This window comes from Poromitra crassiceps, assembly GCF_964638095.1.
Source record: "Poromitra crassiceps genome assembly, chromosome: 27".
Classification (NCBI taxonomy): Eukaryota; Metazoa; Chordata; class Actinopteri; order Beryciformes; family Melamphaidae; genus Poromitra; species Poromitra crassiceps.
The window spans coordinates 15,981,505-15,993,689 of NC_139650.1; the positions used below are offsets into that span (position 1 = coordinate 15,981,505).

The window sequence follows — 12,185 nt, forward strand, 5'->3', positions numbered from 1 at the left end:
ATCGCAAATTGAAAAAAGAGACGTGAATCTTCAGTCTTCAACCTCAGTCCTTCTTCCTCAGCAGGCACAGATCAGTCACAACAAGCAAAGTTCAGTCACTGTTGGTCTGTCCAGAGGTAAAGGGCTATTTATAAGGCCGTGTCTGACGCCCTGTGCGTGGACTTCTAACACCTGAGACTTTCCCACAGTCACAGTGAGCCAGGCCTGTCATAAAGTCGGACAACAAACACGATGTCTGTCTGTGTGTCACACCTCCACTCCACAACTTCCTCTCTGTTCAGACACAAGTGCGACATGACAGCAAACACCACAGTGTGCCACGGCTGAGCGCATAAACAAATCATGTGTCCCATAGCCTAAAAACCATCTCATCTGCAGATTGTCCCATATTGTTTTGCAACAAATAAGATGATCAGAAAGAATCAATAATTACGAGATTGAATTGTCTGTGACTCTGATGTGTTTTTCTGCCTTTGATCTCTGCCGCCGTGACGCGAGGTGTGGAGAGGGGAAGCAGAGGTGCAGCCTACGTGCGCCCGCGCACGTTCCACCAACATCAAAGAGATGCGTCTTCACACCGATCAGCACCACGCGCCACGCCGCAGGGGGTTAAGATAGGCACAAATGATAACGGAGAGAGAGAGAGAGAGAGAGAGAGAGAGAGAGAGAGAGAGAGAGAGATCTAGTGTATACACTTCTTAATTCTTCTACATCTTTGTATGCGCATTGTTTGTTTGTAGGCTATTTTAAACTTGCTTTGGCAATGTAATATGTTTCTCCTGCCAATAAATCATTTTGAATTTAATTGAAGTGAGAGAGAGAGAGAGAGAAAGAGGGAGAGAGAGTCAACCAGAATAATCCTGAAATGCGTTGTAGGCTACTTGTATTTGTGTAGGAGTGATATGTGGAAATTATGTCCAGATGGCTGTCAAAAATTAATAGACTGAGCAACACATAGCCTATAGCCTATGAGACAGAGAGCATAGCAGATAGACAGACAGACAGACAAGAGGGAAGGCAATTTTATTTATGGCCGATTCTTTGATTTCGGACACTTTCATGTCCCTGGGTTGTATTTTTAAGAATTATTTTCGTGTTGTTTTTGTTCTCATTAATTATGTTTTATTACTCATAGTCTACTTTATAGGCATCTCACGGGCTCGCTAGCTCGTTACACGGCTCTTGCTCTTATGACATCACTGATGACATCAGTCTTATGACATCACTGGTGATGACATCATCACTGAGTCTTATGACCATAGCTTATGACATCACTGATGACATCATCAGTGATGTCACAATGCCTCCTATGACATCATCAGTGGGACACAAATTGAAACAAACGGAGAACAAACATTGCCCACATGCTCCCTTATATAGCCTAGCATAATAGAGAAAAAAAGAAAAGAAAAAGAAAAATGAAAAAGAAAAAGAAACAACATAATTGTTAGTTGTGTGTTTGTGTGTGTGTGTGTGTGTGTGTGTGTGTGTGTGTGTGTGTGTGTGTGTGTGTGTGTGTGTGTGTGTGTGTGTGAGCAGAATTGAGCCAGCAGAATTGTGTTCGTTACGTGTGATCAAGCTGAATCTTTCAGGAAGTGTAAAGAGCAGGGTTAGGGTGACCTAATGGAGCCAGATTTTTTTAAATAGGTAATTAGGAACGACTAAATGGGCAAAAATGGCAAATTAGTGGCCAAAATGACTCAAGGCAGGTTCAGCACCATGGAGAGCTGGAGGAGCCCACAGGTGAGCGGACTTATAATCAGCCAATTGAAGTTGACTATATATGAAAACCCTATAGGGAGAGAGAGGATAGGCTGCATGCCAACTCTGTGAGCGATGCATGACTAAATATCCAGTCACACGGGTTGGATGGGTGTTTAGGCTACTGAGTGAGTCTTGACCAACTTACTCGCTACCACTCAGGATTCACATTCATTAAGTTACATTTGCATTTTATTTTGATCACAGTCTAGTTTAAGAACAGTTATTGTGGCATCTCCCGTGTAGTTTTGTCTAACTATGTACATTTAGCCCACTTTGTAGAAAATACTGAGATATCATCTATCACCATTCAACCTAAAAATACAGAGATATGATTTTTGCTCTGTATCGCCCAGCCCTATACGCACATACAAATCAGAAATGTATGCAGAGGCATTAGTGTTTGATATCAGTGTAAACTCTTCTATTCATAGTGAGCTCATACGATTTCCTCATTGTCACTTTGTACTTCTGCACTACTGGACACTCATGAATTCCACTTCAATGTTGCTTTGTAGCTTTTTGTGCTGTATGTCCAAGACATAAACCTGAGATTACCAGAGATATTGAATGTATTGTACGTACCCGTATGAGTGTTTATCTGTCTATATAACCGTTGCTAAGTAGCAGAGCCAGATTAACACCCCCAGGGGCCCCGGGGCACTGAATCTCCCAGGGGCCCCCCTACCCATCGTCCGGATGTTTGGATGTTTTTTCGCCATATTTAGAGGAATATCTCATTTTAAATTAACATTAGTATCATACTGTTATGTCATTATTCAGTTTCTCAGATTCAGTTTCTCACTCACTCATATATAGGCGATTCTAGGCTTTGCAAACAGGGGTAACACCAGCAGGATAAAAATATTAGTGTGACTGGGGGGTTTGTAGGGGGGGCTATGCCCCCCCTGGACAAAGAAATTTTGTACATTTTAAAGTAAAATGCATGAATTTTACAAATTTTATTTTGTCCTGATTGGTCTTAGATTTGTGTCATAGTTCTGTGGAGCCCAACATGAGCCCGACCAATTTTTTTTTTTTTTTTTTGGAGGGCCCCTTCACCCCGAGGGCCCCGGGGCACCTGCCCCGGGGCCCTATGGTTAATCCGGCCTTGCTAAGTAGTAGCATTCATTTTTGATAGTGATCCTCTGTGGTAATTAGCCCACAAATGTAAGTACATTCATTTTCCATGGAGTTAAAGTTATTCTGGTTTAGGCCTCAATTATAGAGAGATGCAAACGCAGACAGACTGATAGACTGACTGACTGACTGACAGCTTGGAAGGGGGGTGGGGGGGTAGAAGAGACAGGTTTAGGGTTGGGGTGTGGAAGTTGAAGTGTGGCAGAATAATTAGCTTGACACATATCCTTCATTGCATGATGACAGCAATGACTCCAAGGGCAGAATGAAACTGGAACTTGAAGACAGTGAAGACAAAAATAGTGCTGACAAATAATAATATAATTATTTTACCACATGTTAAACAAATATTGAACATGTGAGGTGAGATATACAGCTACAGGAGTGTGTTGCTCCCTTTATATTCCACTGAGTATTTCCAAGAATACTAATTGAATATTGTCTTGAGTCAAGAGGACTGTCCATTTTTAAGAAAGGACAAAAGAGTGCAAAAATATTCCCAAATTCTCAAGCCCAAAACATTCAATTTGATATAATATCAAATTGTTTGGAACTATCTAACAAATGCTATAAAAGGTGTTCAAATATTAATTTACAGTCAGTGTGCAATAGTTACATTTGATTAAAGTACAACTGTTCCATTTATCACAGGTGTGACTCGCAGTAGCTACATCTTTGTTTATGCAAAACAGGTCAGTAGCATCCAGTGTGTCAAGTAAGCATGTGCCTTATGTCTTCCTTTAGTGGCTCTTATTAACCAGCAGTGTTTTGACAGTTTTGCCAAAACATACATGAATAACAATATGTTTTTGACACTTGTCATCATAGCGTAAAAAGGGTCGGCCTACATAGAATGACAAAAAAAAAAAAAAAAAAAAAGTTTAAAAAAAGGACTCCAATGAGCAATATGGAATATGAGCAGACAGAGAAGATAGATAGATATGAGCAGACAGAGAAGATAGATAGATATGAGCAGACAGAGAAGATAGATAGATATGAGATAGATAGATATGAGCAGACAGAGAAGGGGATACAGCTCATGGTTAGGTTGGCTGATACTCAAAACCAAAATCCAACACACACTTCTCTGCAAAGAAGCACATTTGCTTAATTTTTGCTTAATTTCTCCTCAACAAATCAATACTTTTCAAACTCCTCCATTGGCAGTGACATGTCTGCAGCCGCATGTGCCTTGTGCCCTTATCTTATCTTTATGTCTTTAGTGGTGGTTATCAGGCCCCCTGTCTCCCCCACTGCCCCTCTGCAGCAGGGCTGACCAGAGCAGACAGAGGAAGGTTCCCAGGTAATAAAGTGTAAGGAGCTGCTTGTGTTGGTCTGGACCTTCACATATCTGCAGCAGAACGCTGAGCTGAGGCGGCTCAGTTAACCAGGAGATAATTGATGCCTCTCTTCTATTGTTGTGCCGGCCACGCCCACTGGCCTTGGAGTGTGGGAAAGCTAATCCTGCCTGGGACTCATGGCTTTGTAAAGGAATATTATTACTGCAAAATATTATTTTTAGCTGATGTTTACACCAAATAAAAGTATTTTATATATATATATATTTTTTATAAGTTTTCAAATCATGAGAATATCAGAAATACTTTAATGATGCCCGAGGGGAAATTGGGCACCAATGCCGCAGTTGCTCACATTTAGGTAGTGAAAATATAAACATAGAGAAGTTCTAAGAATAATAAAAAATAAAACCATAAAATAACAAATAAACAAAAAAAAGTGTCAAATATGTGCATATTAAACTGTCCAAGTCAGCGCCACTGTTGCGCTGCAGCAGAGTGGTAATGTATGGTGAGAGTAATGAGAGGAACGTATGGTCTACATTATATCTGACCACTGTAAGTGAATGTCAAGATATTGCAATATTGTAATTCAGCATCACACTAATATCACACTGGCATTGAGTAGTTATTTTAAGATCAATAGAAATGACGCATCCTTCAGAAATGAAATATAACTACTCCTGGTTTTTCAAGATTTTTCAGAACACATGAATTTTGATTTCATGAAGAACAGCTGATTTCAAATAGAAATGTATCTATTTCCGCTTTTCATCCCTGCCTTTCTATAGCAGTCTGTACATCCCTGGAGTACTGTATGTTTGAATACATGTATTCAAAATATAATACTTCAAAATATTTTTATTTTGCACCATCCCTGTCTCAACTGTCTCAAAGGATCAGATCATTTTTCAACCTTTTCATCTATACAAATATCCTTCTGTTTGAATTGGATTTGATCTGTGAACTCAATAAGGTGTCAAACTTTCACCTGCTCACCTGGTCAGTTTATTTCATGTAAACGTCAGGTATTTCACGGTGGCTCAGTGGTAGAGCTGTCGCCTCACAGTCAGAAGGTCCTGAGTTCGATTCTCGCCTGGGACACTGTGGGCGCTGTGGTTGTGTTCCCCCCCATATCTTCAGTGCCTACTGCCCAGGTGGGGTATCTCGTCGTAAGGGCCTTTCTGTCTGTGTGGAGTTTGCATGTTCTCCCCGTGCTCCCCCAGGGGGTTCCTCCATATATAACCCCCCCACTAAAAACATGCAGAAGATCAGATCGTCATCGTCATCCGACCAGTGACGACAACATCCGAAGTTGGTCCCCGGGCGCTGTACGAGAAAGCGACCACTGCTCCTGGCCTGCCCCCCGGAGGAAAGGACAAGCCTGGATGGGTCAAATGCAGAGGACATATTTCACCGGCCACCATCAGCATGAGTGTGTGTAGTGGCCGCATGCATGTGTTGTAGTGTGTTGTGTGACAATAAAGACGGGCTGCCGTCTGAAATCGTTTTTTTTTGTCATGTTTTTACATATTGTCTTTTCCTGGTTTTATAGGCTGCACTGCAGTAAAGTGGTGTCATTTCCTGAACTTGCCAGACTGTTCTAGCTGTTCTATTATTTGCCTTTACCCACTTAGTTATTATATCCACATTATGCTACTGATGATTATTTATCCAAAATCTCATTGTGTAAATATTTTGTGAAAGCACCAATACATTATTGTTGCAATATCAAAATCACATTTTGAGTAATCAACCTTATGTCCTGTGTGAATCAGATTGAGCAGCCATGCTCTCACACGTGCAGGAGGGCGAGGGCCCGTCAGTGGGGTTGGCGCTTGTGTGCGAGTGTGTCCGAGCGTGCCTGCCTGGTGCTTTGTGTGCTAAGCCCCAGGCTGCCGCTGAGTAGTGGACTCTGTCAGCTCGGCCTTCATCAGACAGCTGCTGAGCCCTGTGTGGAGCCTGCCTCTGTGTGGAGCCTGCCTCTGCACAGCTTTCCCACACTCCTGGGCCATTCTCCCCCCATCCCCGGGACAAAGGAAGTGTGCCGTGTTAAATTACCCCCAGGCCATGATGGTGACAATCCTCCTGACCCCTTCCTCACAAATCTGTCTCTAGATCTGGAGGGAAAGCTAGCCTTGCCATTCTATCCACATGCTGGTGTTTGTCAGTGTCAAATAATAAATCAGTGATTCTCAACCTTTTTCATATCATGGACCCTTAATTTAATCCACATTAAATAAATAAACCACCATTTGATAAGAAATTTTGTCTTGCACCCAAATCTGAGAATATTTTTTATTGTTAGATATGATTTTGTCCTCAATGCCATGAATACCTGTGTTGGAGGGAAAGAGATGACAATGAAATAAGACTTCAACAACCAATCTAATTTTTTCATCTTTGATCACGACTTGATTGTTTGACTGATTCTAAAGCTTTTTTCCAATCAACCTCTGATCACACAACTGCTGTCTGATTTCACTCCCTCACAAGGGTAAGTAAGGGTAACAACAGGAGACCCAGCCTATGGAGCTGGAGTTTATTGGCTTGGTGGCTGGTGAGCTTTGCCTTTGAAGGTCCTGGTGTTGCTGTGTGTATATGACAGGATGGGCCTGTGTGTGTGTGTGTGTGTGTGTGTGTGTGTGTGTGTGTGTGTGTGTGTGTGTGTGTGTGTGTGTGTGTGTGTGTGTGTGTGTGTGTGTGTGTGTGTGTGTGTGTGTGTGTGTGTGTGTGTGTGTGTGTTGTTGCCTGTGTCAGAGCGTGGGAACATCTCTGTCTGACACACAAGCAGGTGTGCCAGGCTGCAGGGCAGGGCTGCTCTCCCAGGTGAGAGCTCAGGGCTATACACAATGGACTTTGAGCAAACACACGCACGCGCACACACACACACACACACACACACACACACGCACGCGCACACACACACACACACACACACACACACACACACACACACACACACACACACACACGCGTGCACACACACGCACACACACACACACACGCACGCGTGCACACACACGCACACACACACACACACACACACACACACACACACACGCACACACACACACACACACACGCTTGAATTCAGGTCCTGTCTCTAATTATTAGGCCAGTGGTTCTCAGCGTGGGGTCCAGGGGTCCTTTGAGGGGCTTCCATTGGACCCCGGCAAAGTGATGGATTGCTAAACTTCAGCATTATTTAATTTACAAGACGTTAACAAAACAAATGTAAAATAAAAGGCTATCCTGATGGTTTGTCTACTCTGTGCAATACAGATCGTCATGGAATTCTGGTCAAAATCATAACAATAATGAAAAAATGCTTATATTTGTTTATTGTTTTGTTTTTAGTCAAAACCTCATCAAATGAGGGTCTGTCATGATTAGGGGACTATTAGTGCTCCTTGATATGAAAAAGGTTGAGAATCACTATAAGCCATCCTGCCTCCCATAACATTGATTGCAACCAATTCACTGAATTCATTACACACTGTCATGCAGTATACATATATATTTAATTTAATTTATTTATATAGGGACAGATACATATACATATAACATTTGCCAACGTCTGATGCCATGTATCACAGCATTTATAGCCTAGCCAGGAGTGGCTAAAAGTTTTTGGTTGTGGGCCGCATACCGAAAAATATAAGGAGTCGCGGGCCAAACTATATTTGGCGCTCGTTTTTCTGTTTTAAACTGTACAACGGAAAAACTTTTTCAGCAACAACAACAAAATTGCTAAATTCATGGCGGCCACTGAAAAACGGGCAGAGGGCCGAAGTTGGCATGCGGGCCGTAGTTTGGCCACCCCTGCTTTAGGCTCATTTGCAATGCCTGTCCCTGATGTTATTAAAACTTAGCACCTTTTTGCTATCTCTGTATAGTAGTTTCATGCTGGATCAGTTCACTATAGCAGTGGTTCTCAAATGGGGGTCCGGGGACCCCCAGGGGTCCTTGAGGGGGTTCCAGGGGGTCACCAGCCAAAAGGGGGGTAATTTATTTCCGCTATAATTCCATTCATAAGTAACACAATGACTATTTTGGTCATGGGTTTTATACACTTTCTGTAATAAAACATCTAAAAGCATCAATCTTATTGTCAAATGGGGGTCCGTGGTCTAATTTTTGTCAGTTTAGGGGTCCTTCATGTGAAAAGATGTGAGAACCACTGCACTATAGAATATATATATAGAACCACTGCACTATAGAACCACTGCACTATAGAATATATATATAGAACCACTGCACTATAGAACCACTGCACTATAGAATATATATATAGAACCACTGCACTATAGAATATATATATAGAACCACTGCACTATAGAACCACTGCACTATAGAATATATATATAGAACCACTGCACTATAGAATATATATATAGAACCACTGCACTATAGAACCACTGCACTATAGAATATATATATAGAACCACTGCACTATAGAATATATATATAGAACCACTGCACTATAGAACCACTGCACTATAGAATATATATATAGAACCACTGCACTATAGAATATATATATAGAACCACTGCACTATAGAATGGGCACAAGGTAACACAGGGAGATGTAGAACAGTGGTTCTTAACGTGGGGTCCGGGGACCACCAGGGGTCTTTGAGGGTGTTCCAGGTGGACTTTCAGCATCATTAATTATACAGTTTTTACAAGTTAACACAATTATAAGGTAGAATGACTGTTTTGCTCATAGGTTCTCTGTTATCTCTCTACCTATACAGACAGTCATGGCGTTCTGGACTAAATAATATCTGACAATAAAAACATATTCTCAGATTTGGGTCTGAGAGACAAAATATCAGATGGATGGTGGTCCCTGGCCCTATGTGGACTAAATTTGGGGTGCTTGATATGAAAAGGGTTGGTTCTTCAGCCGGACGTCTCATGTTTGAACCGTCAGCACTGCTGAAGTGCCCTGGAACACGAAATACAGGAAAGAAACTCCCTAACCCTAACCCTGGAGCACGAAATACAGGAAAGAAACTGCCTAACCCTAACCCTAACCCTAACCCTAACCCTTTCCAGGTGAACTTTTCGGTGACTACATCTCAGGTGAACTCTCGTGCTTACACACAAAGTCACTCATAGAAGCAGTTTAACCGCTTAAAAAACTACCAGCCAGCTCCAGGGGTGCACAGACAGAGTAAAGAAACACATTCATATTACATTAGTTAGTTAGTTAGTTAGTTAGTCTTTATTTCTGTGTCATGCCATTTCTGGCCCATCCCACATGGGATTACAAGACACGCTTTTACGCAAAAGCATAAATCATCCGGTTATAATCCGGTGAGTAAAATCAATTTCCTTAATCAATTGAATTGACCCCCAAACAACTCAGATACAAACACGACCCTCCAGCCCCCTCTCCCTCCCAACACACACACACACACACACACACACACACACACACACACACACACACACACACGCACACGCACACACACACACAGAGGCAAACGCATAATAATTGTCATTATCTGTTGTCACAAAGGGCTTGTATTGGTTAAATAGTGTGGGAAAGTGAGGTCAGATGCTGTATACTTCCATGTCCACTGAGTAATGAGCGTAAAGCTCGATCAATACTCCCTTATCAGGCTCACCACAAGATGGATAGCTTCTGTCCTCATGTTTTATAGAGGCCATAATGATGAATGTTCAAAGGAGGTCAGACCTGCTTAGTTTCACAAGTCCCAGTAGAACTATTGAAATTGTCTAATGATTTATTAAATCAAATACCAATAGACATAGTGATATTACAAAGACAGTTAGGTAATAATTTATATTGGATAGTCTGCCTACAGAGTCTAGTAACATTTTAACAGCTTATTGACATTCAACAATTCAATTGCTTTGCTTTGTGTGTGGATGTTGTTTCAACAGCTTAATTAGTTCAGATTAGTTTGCTGCCTGTTCCACACACCTGCACCGAGTGTCATATGCAGGTAGGTATGCTCATGAGTTGTCACATAAATAATCTGTTGAACCTCTGTTAAACAGTTGAATGTCAACTAATAAGCTGTTGGAAATGTTACAAATACTCCGTAGGTGGACTATCCAAATAAAGTGCTACTGAAAGCGACATTTTCTCATTTTTGCATAATTTCCAGAACAAGGAAACACGGAAAAGAGCACGATCATTTTGTACAAGGTTTATTTTCAGTCGACACATTGTTATGCACAGTTCTCGTTGAGACTACATGCACTCATTTTAAAGGCTTTACTTTTCTACAAGAGAAGTGGTTTCATGATAGCATTCAATCACTTTACCAAGCGATTGCAGCAAACACACAGTGTCAACACGTCACTTCACGGCACAACAATGCCTCCTTTGGAACACCTGGGTTTCCAACAAAGCCTTTACAAAAGGCATTCAATAAGTGAAAACAACATCATTCAAAGAGACTAATAGAATCAAAATGAGCTTTAAGGCAAGGTTTCAGTTGGCTTAGCAAACATCCACTTGAAGACAATATCTTTACAAACCATCCTCATAGGAAATGGGAGGATTAACGAAGTACAACTGTGCGCCAACGGAGCACAAACCCTGTCGACAACAACATGGTCAACAGCGTACCTACAAAACACTTTCTTCAATGTGAAGAAATCTACACATCATTTCAACTCTTTCTTGAAGAGCACGAGAAAGTTAATTTCAAAAAATAGAAAAAAACATCCTTTCAAATAATCTGGAAATCCATGTCCTACAGCATTCATGACGGCGAACAGCCATCCAGTGTGAGAGAGTCTCCGGACTGTGGAGCATTTATCTACCAGGGCCTCCACACAGCCTTGGCGGTGCTGGGAGCCTGCTTGGCCTGGCTCTGGCTGTGGGAGGAGAGGGCCGAGGGTGGGCAGACGTCCCGGGCGGCCCTGTAGGAGGCGGTGTGGACGTACTGGAGGTGCGGGAGTGTGACTTCCTTCAGGGAGTTGGCCGACAGGAAGTGCAGCGTCTCCTTCCAGCAGTGGCTGTAGCCTTCGCCGTGGGCTCTCTGCCCCTCGCCGTGAGGCATGCTCTGAGGCGCCAGCTGCTGCTTCAGGAACACCACCGTCATCTCCAGGACGTCCGCCTTCTCTAGCTTGGCATTGGGGTCCTGCTTCTGGAACAAACAAACATAATTCATTATTATTATTGTTAATGAAAATGAATGAAATAAAGAAAACTAGGTGTGAGAAAACATTTCCATTAACTAAAATAAAAACAAGGCTTTACAAAACTGAACCTGTGTTGTGTGTTTACAAAACTAAGTGAATAACAAAAAATGGTATGATGTTTTGTTGAGTCTTTATACACTACTTACAGTACTACTACTTAAGGTAAAATACTTTCTCTGACCTTTTTGAATCTCACCCCTGACAAATACACAACAAAAAGAGACTAAAACTAACACTGAAACGAATAAAAACTCAACTAAAACTAAGCATTAAAAAACCTAGCAAACCCACTTTAAAAATGAATGAAAACTAAACTGAAACTGAAAACAAAAAATCCAAACTAATGGAAAATGGAAACACTGTAATCACCTGGAACTCTTTCTCCAGGAGAGACTTGAGCTCTTCGATGCAGCTGTTAATGCGATCTCTGCGCATTTTCTCCACGACCGGTTTCCTCAGCTGGAAGACAAAATAAGGAGCTTGGTCAGATATGCCGCAAGTTCACAACATTCAAGCCACAAGGAAGAACAAGAGTTCAGTCATTTGAATGGTCACGATGGTGGATGGATACTTACTTTGTGCCTGTCTTTGGTAGAGAGCATTGAGCAGGGAGAGTCTCTGCTGTAGGTAGTAGGAGCCATGGGTGGTAGAGAGTGCAAGGCTTCTCTGGGAGAGCAGTGAGTTGTGATCTGAGTGAGGATCCCTCTCCTCTATTTATAGCTGCACATTAGCATCACAAAGCCATGAGTCCCAGGCAGGATTAGCTTTCCCACACTCCGAGGCCAGTGGGCGTGG

At 42.1% G+C, this 12,185-nt stretch overlaps 1 protein-coding gene across 1 annotated transcript; it reads right to left on the reverse strand.

The window, feature by feature from the left end:
* Positions 1-11,005: 11,005 nt before the first annotated feature.
* LOC310799069 (transcription factor HES-5-like) lies at positions 11,006-12,031 on the reverse strand (the record flags this gene model as incomplete). The annotated part of the gene is made up of 3 exons (XM_083661632.1): positions 11,006-11,335; positions 11,760-11,849; positions 11,966-12,031. 3 exons carry the CDS (start codon positions 12,029-12,031, stop codon positions 11,006-11,008), a joined length of 486 nt encoding a protein of 161 aa, XP_083517758.1.
* Between the last annotated feature and the right edge of the window lie 154 nt (positions 12,032-12,185).